This window comes from Populus nigra, chromosome 8 (assembly GCF_951802175.1).
Source record: "Populus nigra chromosome 8, ddPopNigr1.1, whole genome shotgun sequence".
In the NCBI taxonomy this organism is placed as follows: domain Eukaryota; kingdom Viridiplantae; phylum Streptophyta; class Magnoliopsida; order Malpighiales; family Salicaceae; genus Populus; species Populus nigra.
This window is the reverse complement of record NC_084859.1, coordinates 14964344-14981931: the sequence shown is the minus strand read 5'-3', so window position 1 is coordinate 14981931 and position 17588 is coordinate 14964344. Positions and strand designations below refer to the sequence as shown.

Sequence of the window (17588 nt, the reverse complement as noted above, 5' to 3'; positions counted from 1 at the left end):
ATAAAATCCTCTTGCTGTATTAAGTAACACTTAATAGTTATCAAATAATCAAATATAAAACAAAAACAACTCCACCTTAATCAAAGACAAAGTTTTTACATTCAAAAGGCAATGATATAATTTAATTGTTTGAAAATTAAGTTCAATACTAGAAGTTCAATTGACCAAAGTTTAGAAGTTTTTGCTGTTAAGAATAATAAAATAATTTTACCGTATAATAAAAATATATAAAAACAATCTAATCCTATTTTTTATTATAAAGACTAATGAATTCCATAAAAAAATAATATCTCTGCTAGTAGAACAAAGCCACCTGATTTTGCCATAGGTAAAATCATAGTTTCATCATGACACGGTGAAACACTTGGCTATTTTTTTACTTTTGTTATAAATGTGGTGCTTAGATCTCCATTCATCCTGAAATCCATGGTATGCAATTCTTAGTGGTAGCAGTTATTAAAGGCCTCAATTTACCTGTATTATTTCTGGAAGAAGTAGAATTAATCCAACTGTGAATTTGAAAACTTGAAGCAATAAATAATGTGAAAATTCCCTTTTAGCTCTGCTCCCTACCTATATGTAGCCTACCCTCTAGCCTAGTGCTTCAAGCAACTAAAGAATCGTAGCCTTTTATAGTATATAATGGCTGAACTGCATGTTTCTGTAGAGCTTCCTGTGTTAGATTTATCCCAACCTGTGAACCTCTCATTTTTATCTTCCCTATCTCAAGCCTGTCAAGAATGGGGCTTCTTTTATGTTACCAATCATGGTATCTCAAGAAACTTGTTCAGCAAAGTTTGCACACTTTCGAAACATGTCTTTAGCCTCCCCACAGATTCCAAGCTCAAAGTCGGTCCATCATCATGCTTAAAGACCTACACTCCTCATTTCATAGCCTCGCCTTATTTTGAAAGCCTGATAGTGTCTGGACCAGATTTCTTTGCGTCTGCTAAGCGTTCTGCTGATGAACTCTTTAGTCAACAAAACTCTGAATTTAGGTACAATCTTTTTAGATCTCCAGGCTTCATATTTTTAAACCATAGTTTTCAGTGCTAACTGTTTGCAATAGTTTCTGATGTTTTCAGTGTCGACTAAGCATCTTTTATATGTAACTGCCCTTGTCACTTTTAAATTGCGCAGTGAGATATTACAGGAATATGGAAACAAGATGATCGACTTGTCAAAGAGAATCATCGAGGTTTTAGTGATGACTTTGGGAGATGGTTGTGACAGGAAGTTTTGTGAATCAGAATTCAGCAACTGTCATGGCTATTTCAGGGTTGTAAACTATTCACCACCGAAGGATGTGGAAGAAAGGGAGGTTGAAGGGCTTGGAATGCACACTGATATGAGCTGTATAACCATCGTCTATCAGGATGAGACTGGTGGGCTGCAAATGAGATCCAAGGAAGGAGAATGGCTGGACATACCTCCATGTGAGGATCTTCTTGTTGTTAACATTGGAGATCTGATGCAGGCTTGGAGTAATGGAAGGTTAAGATCATCCGAACACCGGGTTGTTTTAAAGCGTTTAGTAAATCGCCTCTCTCTTGCTTTCTTTTGGTGCTTTGAGGATGAGAAGGTGATCTTGGCCCCAGATGAAGTTGTGGAGGAAGGAAACCAGAGGATTTACAAGTCATTCGTTTGCTTGGATTATCTGAAATTTAGAGAGAGTAACGAGGAAGGTAAATTTGAGAAAATCGGGTACACTGTAAAAGATTTTGCAGGGCTCACACTTCAAATGTAGCAAGTCATTCGTTTGCTTGGATTATCTGAATTTTTTATGTTGGTAAATGGCCTGTGAAATTCTTGATTCTGTGGGAGCAAAACTAAAGCTGGATAGGGAACCTGGATGGGCTCAAGATGCGATGGATTGAGCAGGAATCGCGTGGTTCGTAGTGTGGAAAAAACAAAGGCAAGCGAAGGAAAAGGAAAGCACAAAATAAAATAATCTGTGATGTAATGGATTGAGCTGTGAGTATGCAATGGTGTTGATATTCTACTCTTCCTGCATTGTTTATCTAGCATATCAGCCGGGTGGATTTTCTGTCGTTTTCTTCTCTTTTCTCGTTTTCCTGCTCTGCTTGATTGCTCTTGGGACCAAATGGAGATCTGGGAATGATGATACTCTACCCTACGCACAGTTCACGCCCACTTTACTCTCAGCAGGTGGTTTACAGCATTTAGTAATATATATAAAGTATATCTGTGACTGGTCCATAGCACATATCGATTGTCTTATCAGGAAAAACTTTGTAGAGTTACGTAAAAGATTCTTAAAGATGATTGCTGATTGCCACTAAGACAAGTGGTAAGATCTGGGCAGACCAAAGGAAATCTTTGAAAATAAAATGAGTAATGATGGCCAATTCCATGATTTACAAGCCTTCATAAATAATATTTTTCTTAGAAACTATCCGGCAGTTGGAAACTTTTTTTTATTAATATTTTTGTCAGTTTTCGCCAAATTGTAACTCCAAAACATTTTGGTTTCCAAGTTTAATGCTCATGTCAATGAGGTGTTTAAACCACGCTCTTCATCGCTATATTCCTCTGTGTTTATAACTTGACAATTTTTGTGAGTAAATTGGCGTTGTATAAAGAAGATTCTAAGCGTTTCAGGGCCATAAAATCAAATAAATACTATATTTTTGATATATTTCCACAATTTAAAACAAAATCATATATGAAAAGCGTGGACTGTAGGCTAGTATTATTGCGTGTCAGATCCTGTAATTAGCCCTATTGAGCTTCTCTTTTTTCAACAACAAAAAAAAAAAAACAACCACTGGTTAAAAACATTAAATTATTTATTATTTCATGGACTCTCTCTTTTTTAAGCTGCCTTGATGAGTTTACAGAGCACACCACTGTTATTTGGAAACCAAAAACAAGGAGTTCGCCTCCATTACCCTGACTAGATTTGGTGGGCCATCTGTTCAACTTCAACCCGTGTCTGAAAATCAACAAGGAAAAGCTTTGCAGTAGATCGACTGTATGAAACTATGGTTTTCGCTTTGCTTAATAATGCCACAACACTTTCTTTCCTCGGCTGCTTATATCCTCTTTTGAAGTTTTACCGGAGGTTATTTTTTTAATGTATTTTTTATTTAAATAATATTATTTTATTTTTTAAAATTTATTTTTAATATAGCATATCAAAATGATTTAAAAATATTAAAAAAAATAAATTAAAACAGAAAAATATAATTTTTTTAGAAATAACAGTGTGGCTGCAATATCAAAAACTCTCTTGAAATGTTCCATAGTTTATTTTTTTGAAATTCTAATATGTTACTTTAGCTGGTATATTTTTGTATGCTTTTTTTTATAAACTCTAAGGTGGTGTTTCACATTGCAGCTTTAATGTTACTTCTCTAAAACTCAAATTTTTTTAATTGTTTTGATGTGTTAATATAAAAAAATAAAATTTAATATATATATATATATATATATATATATATATAAAATTTAAAATAAACACTTTAAAACCAATCGCGATCATAATACTAGCGAGATACTTAGGGTTGCTTACTGTTCTCCACGCATGTTTTACACGATGAGCACTAAAACAAATCAAAACACGACCTCTCTTTTCCTGTCATCTATCTATTTATCTTCCCAAGCCAGGCTTCCATGAGCTGTGGAGACCGATTTTCTAGTCAAAAACCTTGGTGGTGAACTCAGCTTCTTTCTCGGCGTATAGGCTACTTGAAGTGATAAGGGCCTTTACTTGTCTCAACGCCGCTATATACTTGTTCTTCTTCGAAGCAAACTGGACTTGTCCACGTCCCAGATTTTGAACAAATCAGATGTGCCTTCTTTCATGATCCATAAAACGGAATGCAAGGCCATAACAAATGCACCTGCCGAAATTCAGTGGATCAAAACTTTACTTTCATATCTTTATTTCTCTCGGCTTTACACCCTTCGATCCTTTGATGTGACGTCATTGAAGCCACTTATCTTACAAGTAATCCACTATTCCATACACGTACAAAACATAAATGTTTATTAGACATAAATGTTCGGAATAAGTGCATTTTCTGTTTATTGGACTCCTCTACGTCGAGGAAATTCTATGTTCATTAGCTCTGATCTATGAAGCCCTCCACAACACAGAATCTTACGACTGAAGCAGTGAATACTAATCATACAGTCATCGATTCGAAAACAAGTTCCCAGCAACCATTTGAAGGGCATGTTTGATTGTGCCAACTGATGCAGCATTCAATCCCTTGTGCTGCAATAAACACATTGACATTACAGTAAGGAATTGATGCTAATAATAACCATCAAGTTACCTCATTGGATCATACTTTTCGTTGAAAATATCATGGGTTGTCTTTAGGTGGCCATTTTCTTACAAGGCACATGATATAAAGACGGTGACTTCCATTGTGTGATTTTGAGTCCATACCTTTGATTTGATAGTCAGCGAAAGAATCCCGTCCATGATGGATGATTGAACTGAGTGAGAATCTAAATGGAGATGGCTCGCTGCATCCATTATCTCGAGCAATATTCCATCCCTCCAAAGACACTTGATCTCGATTACAACATCCCCTTTATTCATGCTGACAGTTATATCGTCAGCTGAACCAGCTTTTGATATGTTATGGTTGGTATCTGGCTCCATTTCATCAATGTCAGGAGCCTTCCTCTTATTTGTCAACGAATTTTTACCATTTCCAATCTTATTGCTGCCGCAGTTATCAGATGTCCTCTCCACAGTATCTTCAGGTTTTCTTTTGGTTATTGCCTCTAAAAGCTCCCTCCTACATTCCAACTCTTCAACCTTTCTTTCAAGCTCTTGAAGGTATTGAATTGTGTCATCTAGTATAGATACTTTATCAACCTGCACAAACAAGGAGAAAATTAATCTATGACTTTTGCTATTCGAGGCCAAACACTTTTGGGAACAGAATTTTTAACTACCTTGCTGATTGAAGGGACAATTGATTTCAGAATCATAAACCTTTTATTCAGCTTTTCTCTTCGCCTCCTCTCTGATAATACATGGCTTGCGCCAATTTCATCAGCCTCGGGCCTGCCACCTACAACTTTGTCACTACTATATTCCGGGGAATCCAGCAAACCATCAACATGCATCCGAGGAACTTCAAACAGTATCTTCTTTAGTAGTTTTTGTGGAGTTCCATTTTTCAATTTTTGAGAATGCATCAATCCTGCTTCCTTCCAACTGACAAAGCTCGGTTCCTGATAACAATTCTGGACATTGGGTCCAAGAATTAATGGATGGGAGGTCTTTAAGAGACACGAGAGAACACTTTGATAATGCAAATCATCGCTTTGAAGGTTCAATGCAGTCAGCTTCTTGTGATTGCAGTCTTGAATGTCCTGAAGACTCTGGCCATTTACCTTTCCATCCTTCAGAAAAGGAACAAGCATCACAGGATCTACAATGGTTTGAGATACAGAGTCACTAGAATTCAAGGGATGATGAACACGGTTGCTGAAGTCATCATCCATGAACTGCCAACTTTGCACTTGGGAAGCTCCTCCATTTAGCCCTTCAACCATAATCGTATCTGTGGCTGCCTGATCATTTGAATTGTCATCAGGGGAAAGTGTGTCTGTTTCTCTACATCGTATAACTGGAACAGGTTTGGTGTCATGTATTTCACGATTGAAAGTGGCACAGGCAAGCTCTTTGTCACTTTTTGCACTAGAATGATTGGCAGTTACTGTGTATGGGATCTCCAAGAATGAAGTCTTGATGTGTTGAATGAGACTTGGGTCCTCCAAAACCTTTAGAAACAAATTACAATGAAGAAACATGACTTGATCTGTTGGTAATTGTAATACACGGACAACAAATCAGTAGTTGATTGTATTCTAAATAGAAATCTGACAGTAGTATCACCTGCTCAGACACACCCAGCTCAACAACTCCTCTCATAAATGGAAAGCATACAACAGTCTGAAAGTTTAAAAAGGAAATGTTTGCTCAGGTTTTGGTATAATCCAGTTTTACTAGTTTTACAAGCTTTGATATTCTTTCATACAGGATCTTATGCATTTGGTAAAAGCACGCTGCTGTGTGCTTGTGCCTATATACTGGAATTATAGTAGGAAAAAGGTAGAAGCGGTACCTGAATTGATGCACTCTGAGGGTTATGGTTGCCACAATTCCCATCATAGAACAAAAACCAAAAATATTAAAAAAAATATTTAATTTCTTCTATCATTTTGAGTATGTGTAATGAGTACAACTTTTATTCGGAAATGAAATAAGATCTCTGAAAGGAAACAGTATCCTAACCTTAGCTAGCAGAGAGCGGCTGAATATTTTGCTATCTGCAGAAGGAGCGTTGCATAGCCAGGTAGGGTGACCATTTGCTAATGTTGTTCCTGGCAAGCTATGAACAATTCGGAAGAAGAATTAACAACGATTTAACTCTAAAAAGGAATAAATGGAAAGGCCTTGTTCAGCAAATGGCAAAGAAAATGAAGTTACCCCTGGCCACTGTCGAATACAAAGGACATGCAAACCAAATAATACCACTCCGTATCAGTGAGATCTTCTGGGGATAATGCAGCTGAAGGTCTCCTCGCTTGTGGATTGGCTTCACCAGCCGACAGTGACTCATAGAGTTCTCTCAATTGCTCACTTCTCTGTAAACCCAATTCATCTGCATTAAGCTCTATGGATTGAACTGTTTTCCGTGTCTTAATATCTCCATTGTAGTACCCATCAGCCCACTCCAAAACCCTACAAAACATTCACATTTACCAGTGATAAGAACATGAACAAATAATGCATTAGAGCTATGAGCATGAGCTAGCTCCTATATGATTAAACGGCTCATGGCTATAATCAACACGCAAAACAAATAGACTACCCTTTCTCCAAGGTAGTCAAAAAAAGAAATGCTTCCCATTGAAAGAATGAGATACCTTCATCATAAATGCTATGTTCTTTTGTTATCTTTTAATCAAGTACCATAAAATGTGGCTGCAAAATTTGAGAAAGGGATGGATTCCTTTAAAGCTAAAACCTAAATTTCAATTCACAAAACCAATGCAAACCATTTGTCAAAATCAGTACCATTTGCACAGTTATTCACAAAAAAAAAAAACCAGATTTCACTCTAACCATACAAAATGAAACATGTATTTTACTCTTTCTGAAAAGTAAACTCCCTGCACTTAATTCCAACATGTGACTGAACTCCCAGAATCTTAAGCTGACTCGCTTTCTCAAAAATCGCAAACAATGCATAGAAAATTTCTTTCGCGAGATTCGTAGAAAAAAGATTTCTTTTAGCTGCAAAAAGAACAAGTTCTAAAAACAAAGTAAAAAATTAGCACCTATACAAACAAAGAAAATAGAGATATAAAAAGGTTTAATTAGTACCCTGGTTGTCCAGTTGGATTTGACCAGAAGATTGCGTAGCTCCATTGAATGCTCCTCACAGCAAGAGCAAGCTGTTTCTTGAGGTTGTCTGGTAGTCTCTCTTGGTTACGGAGCTCATTTGCCATATCTTAAGCTCAAAAGGATAAAGCACACCTCTTTTATCAGATCAGAAAAGAAAAAAAAAAGGATCTTGCTTTAATCTCTCTTCTGCATTTCTAAACATTAGAAACTTTGACAACGGAATTTTCAGTATCTGAACAACCATATGCTTTAAATCTTGATTCTTGAATACAAAAGGTGGGTTTGTTCAAGAAAACTACAAAGACAAGAAACTCAAGGTTGGAATTTGTGAGTAGTAATGAAGCTTGAAAATTAACCACAGAAAAAGCTCTTGCTCAACTTTTTAGCAGGAGTGAAAAACATACTTCTTCGGAGGCTAAGGTCCCCTCTCTAGACGAGTGTAGTAATTAAGCTATCTCCTGTTATGAAACAAGAGACAAAACACGAGCTTTAATAAGGAAAGGGACAATAAATGGAAGTATGATTTTTCTTGTGTTCTACTCTCAATCTTGTAAATGGTGATTTAAATTATTGCTGCTAATATTCTATTATATTAGCTTTATCAAAATAAACCCAAGAAGGAGAAGCTCATGAATGGATGAAAAATTCATGAATACACCCACTCATCTCCCTTTTCCTATTCTTTTTTTTATATATCTCTTGAAAACACAAAAGAACCAATTTAAGAGCCTATTAAAAGATCTGAGTCCTCACGGACCCAGAAAACTGAGACACTTGGACCTACAAAACTGTGCACACAAAACAACTTTCTTCTTTTTGAACTTTGTGAAAATTATTTTCACCAAAAAAACAGCTCAAAATACTTCCTATGGCGAGCAGATACGGAGAGAGATGCACTATGGTTTGCTTTAAGACAAAAGAGCTTCAACACATGCTGTAAAGAGCACTTGTCTCATTCACTTTCCATGTGTAAAAATCAAGTGCTTAATTTGGCTTCATTTCTTCATTGTGTTGAGAGCTTAAAACATCAAAATATGTACATAAAACAATTACAAAGAAAGAAAGATTGTCTTCTTTTGCATCCGAAGTTTTTTCCAACAAGGAACTATAGAGAGCGAGCGAGCGAGAATGTAGATGATGCGATGGTGGGGCCATGAACATTCAAGCAATGGTGAGATCATGCTGTACCAAGTATGTGTTTTAATAGTGGGATTTGGTGAAAATTGAAGTATTAAGTAAGAAAAACCAAGAATATTTATTATGGTAATTTAAATATGAATTTAGTACATTCTTCTGTCATACAGGAAGAGAGAGAGAGAGAGAGAGAGAGAGAGAGTACACTCTACTTCTCTCCCCAAGAATGTAGAATTATATTTAATCTCTACTTGTTGCATCTGCACAAAGGAAAATAATAGCGTGAGCTCAGCGTGATTATCAGCCATTTCATCTAAGCACCGTGTATCCAAGAAGTTGGAGCGGGCTATGGAGGTCTCAAGTGAATATCATCAAGGTCTTTTAGTTAGAAAAATAAAAACAAGGTAAAATTGACGGGTAGTTGGGTTGTTCTTGAATTTGTCCTCTGGATGTTTAAGTCAAGCATGTGTATTGAGTTGTGAAATGCCACTTCAGCAAGAACAGGACGGCCTGAATCTCTGTCAACATCATCGGAATTGGGCTCAGCTTCACGAATTCATTAATTATAAAGTTAAAAGGTGCAGGAAAACATTGTTTTCTTTACCCACCAATTATCACTATAGATTCCTTTGATTTTTTTTTGTTTTTTTGTCATTAATTTTTTTAATTTAAGTTCGTGATATTTTAGAATTGGTAATTTTTTTATGATTATTATAATATTAAAAAAAAAATTTAGTATCGAATTGATTTCAAAAAAAAAGTATATCATTATTATTATTATGTAGTCTATTTTTTAAAAAAATTAGTTAAATAAAAAATAATTTTAAAAAATTAGGTTATTGAATTTTAAGGAATCAATGATTTATAGTTCAGTAAGGTAACTATAGTTATCTTGGTTCGATAATTTAGTAGAGCATTTTTTTCTATAATTGAACTCGATTACGTGATTTTTTTATCATATAGTTAAAAAAATAGTTTTAGAAAAAAAAATGTTATTAAATTTTAGAAAGTCCATAGATTTGTTAACGAGTTTAGTGAGTTTAACTTTTCTTTTTCTAAAATTAATTTTTTTATTTCATCATTCAATATTGGGTTAATTGAGAATTGAGTTTCATAATTTATTTCGTTTTATTTTTTATAAGGCTATCATAGTCTTAAAAAAAAGATCTCAATATTGATTTGACGCTTAATTTTGTGATTGTTTATTTTTGTTATCATATAGTTAAAAAAATAATAGTTTAGATAAAAAAAACAAGTTATTAATCCCAATAGAGTCCATTACCTAGTTTACTGGTTTGACGTATTAATTCAGGTTGCCTGATTTATAAATTTAGTAGGTTTACCCATCAAACCTGGTATTTTTTTGCCCCTCCATCAAGTGAAAGGGAGAGTAGTTATTGCCATGTTTATGTTTGTTTAAATCACTAAAATAACCTTCATGTAGCTCGATTTCGTAGTAGTTATAGGGGGTCATTTTAGTCATGGTCAATAAAAACACCTTGAACCTCCATTGAATCGCTAGATGCAGGTGTTTTGACCATGCATGATACCTCGTCCAAACATCAACTCTTAGCCCCGTTTGGGATTACAGCCCAAATAAAAATTGGCTAAAAATTATTTAAAAAAAAAACTTTTAAAATCATTTTAATATAATAATATAAAAATAAATTTTAAAAAATATTATTTTAATATATTTTTAAATTAAAAAAACAATCAATGTCGCGTAAAAATTCAACCCTCACCCTTCACATCTTTACCCGTGACTGTGACAATGAGAAATGGCCACTACACAAATAAGAAGTAATGACTTAAGTGGTCCAAAAACGGTCGGATCAATGTAACTGTTGTCGTTATTTTAACAATAATGTTTGATTGTTTACCCAAACCATGCAGTGGGCAGTGGGCCGCGGCCAGTTTGCAGTGGCCAGAGTGATAATTTTATAATACGGTTGGGAACGTGGTGCAAACCGTGTTTTTAAAAAATTTAATTGTTTTGATTAAAATTTAATATATTTTATATATTTTAGATCGTTTTAACGTGCTGATGTCAAAAATAATTTTTAAAAAATAAAAAAAATTATTGGCATGCATTTCGACACAGAAAATTATTTGAAAAACAACCACAACCATACTGTCAAATACTCTGTAATATTTGTGGGTGACATGGCATCAGCATCAGATTCAATACTCTATAATATTTGTGGGTGACATGGCATCAGCATCACCACTACAGATTCAACAATACATGGACGAGGCCACTTTTTTTGTGGTTTGAAATATATATATTTTTTAATTTTATTGATATGGATATTTGGATCAGTTTATATATATCTTGATTAATTTTATAAATCATAAAGTTGACAATTATGTAAGTCTTTAATAGTCCTGAAATTCATAAAACTCAAACTGATAATTTTTAAAAAATAAATCTAAATCTATCAAGTTAAGCTATACTTTTGAAAAGAATAATGTATAACTTTTTTTTGATCACGTGATCGGAGGGTAATGCTTCCCTGAACGATCAATCAAGTCAATTAATTGAATAGTAATTAATTAGAGGCCTGATGGTGGTGTGCCCACAACTATTGAAAATAACAGCAACGCCAGAATCATTTGAAGGTTAGGTCGATGAAAGACAAAGGAGCAGATTACTTGCATCTCACAAGTGAATGCAGAGTTTCTTATTAAAATGGGGGCATGCTACTGAATTAACTGGTGTTGTAATATGAGAAGGGAAAAAATAAAAATTCTATCTAGTATCGAATTAAGCTATAATAGCTCGTTCATTTCCCTTGTGCAGCGTGGTAGATGGCCTAGGTGGAGGTTACTATGAAACATATTCGAACTCTTATGGAGTGAAAACAAATACAACTAACGTGTTCCTCGTTTGTCCAGGACAAAAGGGGAACAAAGGTTTCGAAAAAAGGCTATTACTTTTTAGCACAATCATTTGCAAACTCTAGCCAGAACCAGGCCTGTTGTGCTCCCAGCTACCTTCATGGGCATGGTCCCCTCACCGATAATTTCGCCCTACTGAAGAAGGCATCGTGCTTCTCTCTTACATGGGCCTGTACCAAGTGGCCATCCTGAATCCCAGAAACTAGAATTAACGCAGCTAAGAGTGCCTCCATCATCTCTCCGATAATTGGCTCGAGTCTACTCATCGATCAAGCAAACCAACTCATCATGCGGTCAGTGAAGGCTACTCAAGCTGATTCATCTCTGAAAAGAAATGAACAATACTTGATGTCACGATGATGACAAAGCATCAACCTCGTCACTCTAAGCTCTTGTAGCTGAAAACCAGGGCAATGGTTCTTAAAGACTGACACAATACTCCTATTGTTCAGAAACGGCTGCCTTTTCTCAAGAGCCAATTAGGAATGTCAAGAAATATCAATTCAATTACTAGGGGAAAATAGTTACCAATTGAACTAATCTTAACAATCGTTCATGCTTATGGAAATCAGAATGCCTATGAATGATCTTATGAACAGTTGTGCTCGGTGAGGGAGCCAGATGATCGATTTAAAGAAAACAATCTTCCCATAATTTTAAACGAGCTGCCTTCTTACCAGATTCAAAACTCCCCAAGTAAAACCAGTGTGTGATGCGAAGGAAGTTGTACAGATAGTTCTCGTGAATACTGACGCGGCGAGAAGCAAAGGGAAACCATAGTGTTACAGCGCCCTATTAGAAATTTCTGATCTGTGGAAAGAGTCGCTATCCTGAATGCAAAGCCTCGTGTAGAGCCCATGTGGGTCCCGAAGAAGGAGGACCCGCCTATGTTACCTCCATGATAGGAAGAGGCACCGAGAAAGTTAGATGAATACTGTTTTAAAAAAAACCGATAAATCAAGAAAACTAAAATAATTAAAAAAACTAAACTACAATGAAAAACTAATTAAACTGATTTTTTAAAATAAAAAAGATATAAATTAATCTAACTCTAACATAACCCTCTCACAAAAAAAAAAACGCTACTCAAAGAATATTTTTCTCATTCTTCATTTTCCTTTCATATGCTCTGCGCCTCATCTCCATCTCATTCTTCCTTTCCCACACTATTTAGCCAAATACAAACCCACCTCTTCATCTCCCTGGCTTCTCTCTTTTGTTCTCTCCTTTTGTTTGAAGGTAATTATATTGTATTTATTGAGTTGAATTTTATGCATTTTTACCAAACACAATTGTCAAGGATATTTACCTTTTGTTATTGTGAATCGTCTAACCCAAAGCTCTACGACTTATTCTACACAAGGATATCAAGGTTTATTGCTGACCTTGTGGATATTGATATACAACTTTTGAGAAATGAAGATCATCAAATTCCTACATGCACCTAATTTTTTGTTTTTTAGCGGGTACTGGGAAGTAGGGCTAGTGAGTCATAAACAAACAAATAATAATAAATTATCAACTTTCTAGATTTTATTGATTTTTCTGACTCCATTATTTCATGTAGGCAAGTAATTTTATTTTTATGATTTTGAGAGAGAAAAACACAAATATATTAGCCATAAATGAACTATTGATAGTGTAAAAAGAGCTATAAAGTATAAACCATCATTTTATAGATTTGAAATGCGTCCATATTTGACGAGATTAGGTTTATTAGTTTTATAAAAAACCAAACCAAATCAGTTCGATTTGAATCGGATTTCGGTTCGGTCCGATTTGTATTTTCCAAAATCAAACTAATTCAGTTCAATTGGTTTTTTTAATCCAAATCAAACCGAATCGAACCGTGAACACCCATGAGCCTATTGATTCACCAAATGCAGCTTAATATAGAGTGGGGTAATTGATTTTTAGAAGTGCGGTAAAGATTAATTTTTGAAATGTTATTTGCTTGAAACTATATCAATATAATATTTAAAAAAATTAATATCAGCAAATTAAAACAATTCAAAAATATAAAAAAAAAATTTAAAGTTAAAAAAACAATCCAAAGTATTATTGGAGCGGAATGTCAAACACCACCCTCTGTGCCTAGCAAACAAGTATTGTAAGAAAACAAACACAAAGGATACAGTTGAGTGGCTAGTGCGTCAATGTCCTTCATTACCTAGTTCAATCTGCATCCAGAAATAGGCCAGGCAACAAATGTCCTTCATATTCAACATACCGCGAAATATTGGCAAAAACATATGTACAGAAAGATTTTTAAGACTTGTAGTTGGGTTGCTTAAGTAGTTAGGCAACAAAGGAAACTATCTTTTGCCAAGTTAGAGGGTCAACATTCTTACCAGTTATCTCCAAAAGACGTGGAGAACTATTTAACACTGTTTTTATTTTCTGTTTTGTACTCAGAGGTGGGTGACAGAGCAACGCAGTGACAAATGCAAATGAAAACTTTGTGCAAATTGTATGTTTGATTCTCAAAGCAGGAATAGTGAAATACTTGTGCAGAAAGATAAACCTGGCAAAACTTTAGATTCTATTTTCTGATCACAAGGACATGATCGCAGGAGCAATTGAGGGAAACGACAAGGTGGTGGAAAAGTCGAGTAGAATAATATTGGTGAAATTCAGATTCAGAACATGATGAAGGATATCTCTTTGAAAACAAAAATAAAGCAAATTTTTCATGGAGATTTCTCTATCCCTCGAACATCCATTCTAGACCCTATGTGAGACCCTTCAATCTCCCAATTCTCCTAACTATTATTATCTGTCACTCCGAAAATCACCATCAGACACTCCGAAAATCTGTCACTTTAACCTTGCCCCCTTTCTTAATCACCATCAGAGAAAATTTTAATCTTGTTCTCTGCCGACTATTAATATTTCTCCTACAAAAAGATAAATTCAATATCGCGCAATTTTGCAACCTATTTCTTTTTCTTAATCAAACCTAAAATTCGTTGCTGCATCAAGCACTGCAGAATACAACGATCATAATAATAAAACAATTCACAATTAATAACAATAATAATCAATTCTTAAAAATAAAACTCTAATTATCTTTACCATATTCTTGAAGACGACCAGTAGCATCACCAAAACATTGCATGTGATCAACTGATGTACTAGCAGCCTACAATTTTCAAAAAAAATAAAAAGTACTTCACTTCCGTTCTTTTCACGGGCACCAGACAGAAACTTACTAGAAGAAGAGTCAAAGATCACCTCAGAGAGAGCCAGAAGAAGTGAAGAGAAGAGAGAAGTGAAGCTATAGGCAATGGCTAGAGCGTCTCTCTCGACGATTTCTAGTGCCTTGAAGATCTCGCTCTGGTTCAAATTGAATTTCGGTTCAGTGCTATCGGGTATCTGAGCACGAGGACGGTGGATCGAGGTCTGGCTGTATGATTACCGTTTCCGTATCAGTTGATTGATCTCTCTGGTTGCTGCTGCCGCTTCTTCTACCATTTCCCGCGATAAAAAGGCAAAAAATTAAATAAAAGCAAAGGGCGTTTTGTATTTATTTATGTATTTACGCGCTTAGCTGGGGACTTCAGTGATCTTTCCATTCTAGCTCGGAAACTGATTTTTAAATATATTTTTTTTTGTGTTTATTTCCTATTAACAAAATTACTTAACAAAAAATACTGGTTTGTTTTCAAAGAATATTTTTTTTTTATTTTGAGCAAAAATACTTTTTAAAAATTATAAAAAAAATTAAAAATATTATATTATTTGCTTATTATATTAAATTTGATCCTCAAACTTCTTGTTGCTATATATTTTATTTTGAATTTTTTTTCAATTTTATCTCTTAAAATTTGATTTTTATATCAATTTCGGTTCTCATTTTTATAATTTTTATTTACTTTTTCTTATCATTTTCTTAATTGAAATTTTTTATCTATTTAATATGATCATCATTCTTGTTTTATTTGAAATAATTTATGAAATTGTAATTTTTTTTTAATTTCATCATCTTTCAACTTTTTAATCTGTTATATTTGATCTTTATTATTTTGATTTTTATTTATTTTATTTGAGATAATTTATGAAATTAGATTTTTTTTTCAATTTTATTCTCATTTAACTTTTTGATTTGTAAGATTTGTTCTTTATTATTTTAATAAACTTGAAAAAAATATTGACAATTTATTTTCTAACTCATTTTTCATGATATGGTCAAATACTGGAAAGTGTTTTTCAATTTATTTTTCACAATACTACCAAAAATAAAAAAATAATTCACTTTTCAGGAATCCATTTTTCAAGGAGAGCACTTTTAAAAAGAAACCACTTTCCGAGTTAACCTGACTTAATCCAATATATTAATATCTCATGACTTAGGTCGCCGACTTGGTAAGTTAATCCAAGTTAGCCCGGGTTGAGTCAATATATTGATATCTTAATAATTAAAAAAATACATGCCCTCTAAAATGTTATTGTCTTGGAATCTAAAACAAATGTTGTCGTGGATTTTTTTAAAATCATTCTATATTTTTAACAGTCGTTCAAGTTGTTTTTAGATCCATCAATTTGATCAGGTTACCTTTAAACTTATCAAGTCAATCGAGTCATATTATGACAACCCCCACCTGATTTTATTTAATAATTGACTTTATAATTTATTTATTTTTACAAGATTATCATAGTCTAAAAAAACATTATGACATTTGGTTTTGGTTGAGATTCAATTTTGTGAAAAAGAAATAAAATTAATTGGTAAATGTGCTTCCAGATTTATTTTAATTTGTTTTTGAAGTAGTTATCACGATCTCAAAAAAAATCCTGGTATTGATTGATATTTGATTTTGCAAAAACATATATGATTTTATTATATATAGGTGCTGTTTTTTCAAGGTCCTTTCATTTTTTTATTTTATTTTCTTTGATTTTTTTCATTTATTTTTATTCATTAATATTGTATTTATTAAAAAATAAAATTTATAATTTGTTTTAATTTACTTTCAAAACATATTAGGAATGCCCGAACATTATATTTTTACATTCAATATTTTTTAGTTCCATCCACAACATAGCATTAGCCAATTATTTAGTACTAGATAAATAGCACATGTTTTATTGCAGGTTCGACAAATAATATTTTTAACATAAAAAAAATGTGTAAACATTACTATTGTGTTTGTGGCAGCAAGATTTTTTCTATTATAAACTCGAAATCTAATATATATGTTTGATAAAATAGATCGAGGATTTTTACATTGATAAATGTTGAATGGATATTCTAACGCTAAATAAATACCAAATCATTAAATTAAGAAACATATGTAAATTAAAATGTCCAATATTATGTTTTGTGGAGCTATTTAATCTTTTTATTTAATTATATCACACCAATTAAATCACAACAAACTAATTTGTTAGTACATAATTTTTTTTTTCTCTTATTTATTTAATAAAAATTAAAATCAATTAGAGGATACTAGATTTGTTGTCTGCGCTCTGCCAGACAAGATTTCTTATCGATGTTAGAAAAAATGCTAGGGTAAAAAAATCAAAGTTCGGGCCATTACTTCAACCTGTAATCTAAACAATATAAAAAATATAAAAACAATAAATAAACAAAAAAAAACAAAAAAAAAACTAGCCCTGAAATCTTTTTAAGCCAAAATCAATTAAATTTGTTTTTCATGCCTCAATCTTTTTAAGCATTAAATAAATGTGAAGCTAAAAAAACTGCAGCAACAATAAATAATAAATCTTGAATACTAAAAAATTCAAAATTAAATCAAATAAAAAATTTTGAAGCCTCAATTCTTTTTTCTAGCATGATTAAAGATTTAAACCATTTTCATTGAATACTCCATCTTTAAAATGATTCATCAACGTTAAAAATAATTTTTTTATCGTGAAAACATGATTGACAAAATATTTTCTCTCTTTTATTTTTTTATGTTATTTTTTATTCTTTTTAATATTTAAATATTGAACTGTAATACAAATAAAGTAGAAACGAAACATAAATATCTAAAACTATAATAACCAAATATGCAAATATAAAAAAATTAAAGGATTAAATTGTATTTTCACGTCTTCAGGAACAATAAATTTTGCATTATGCATGTTGTGTCCCGTGTCTATAGAAGCTTGCACAACTTTTTTGTTTTTTTTTAAATTAAATTTTGAT

General features: G+C 33.1%; 2 protein-coding genes and 1 long non-coding RNA gene across 5 annotated transcripts; 1 reads left to right on the top strand and 2 right to left on the bottom strand.

Moving 5' to 3' along the window:
• The first annotated feature begins 541 nt into the window (after positions 1 to 541).
• Positions 542 to 2416, top strand: LOC133700927 (gibberellin 20-oxidase-like protein). The gene is made up of 2 exons (XM_062124660.1): positions 542 to 998; positions 1141 to 2416. Exons 1-2 carry the CDS (start codon positions 643 to 645, stop codon positions 1745 to 1747), a joined length of 963 nt encoding a protein of 320 aa, XP_061980644.1. The 5' UTR covers positions 542 to 642; the 3' UTR covers positions 1748 to 2416.
• A 1068-nt stretch (positions 2417 to 3484) lies between these two features.
• On the bottom strand, positions 3485 to 8430 carry LOC133702205 (transcription factor EGL1-like). 2 transcript variants are annotated; one of them, XM_062126475.1, is made up of 9 exons: positions 7807 to 8430; positions 7382 to 7697; positions 6482 to 6736; positions 6287 to 6383; positions 6117 to 6131; positions 5888 to 5944; positions 4939 to 5772; positions 4421 to 4858; positions 3485 to 4243 (listed from the first exon to the last, which is right to left on the bottom strand). In XM_062126475.1, exons 2-9 carry the CDS (start codon positions 7504 to 7506, stop codon positions 4160 to 4162), a joined length of 1905 nt encoding a protein of 634 aa, XP_061982459.1. In that variant the 5' UTR covers positions 7507 to 7697; positions 7807 to 8430; the 3' UTR covers positions 3485 to 4159. The 2 variants fall into 2 exon arrangements, with proteins under 2 accessions (XP_061982459.1, XP_061982460.1); XM_062126476.1 differs by lacking the exon at positions 5888 to 5944 and having other exon boundaries at positions 7382 to 8430.
• A 2845-nt stretch (positions 8431 to 11275) lies between these two features.
• Positions 11276 to 14926, bottom strand: LOC133700427 (uncharacterized). Of its 2 annotated transcripts, XR_009843392.1 has the most exons (4): positions 14669 to 14926; positions 14510 to 14576; positions 12112 to 12328; positions 11276 to 11758 (listed from the first exon to the last, which is right to left on the bottom strand). It is a non-coding gene; the product is annotated as an uncharacterized LOC133700427 (long non-coding RNA). The 2 variants fall into 2 exon arrangements; XR_009843393.1 differs by having other exon boundaries at positions 11276 to 12328.
• Between the last annotated feature and the right edge of the window lie 2662 nt (positions 14927 to 17588).

Coding starts and splice junctions, on each gene's coding strand:
- LOC133700927 (XM_062124660.1), top strand. CDS start 643: ATGGCTGAACTGCATGTTTCTGTAGAGCTTCCTGTGTTAGATTTATCC. Junction 999..1,140: donor CAACAAAACTCTGAATTTAG/GTACAATCTTTT, acceptor TAAATTGCGCAG/TGAGATATTACAGGAATATG.
- LOC133702205 (XM_062126475.1), bottom strand. CDS start 7,506: ATGGCAAATGAGCTCCGTAACCAAGAGAGACTACCAGACAACCTCAAG. Junction 6,384..6,481: donor GTATTCGACAGTGGCCAGGG/GTAACTTCATTT, acceptor AATTGTTCATAG/CTTGCCAGGAACAACATTAG. Junction 5,773..5,887: donor AGCTGGGTGTGTCTGAGCAG/GTGATACTACTG, acceptor TTGTTTCTAAAG/GTTTTGGAGGACCCAAGTCT.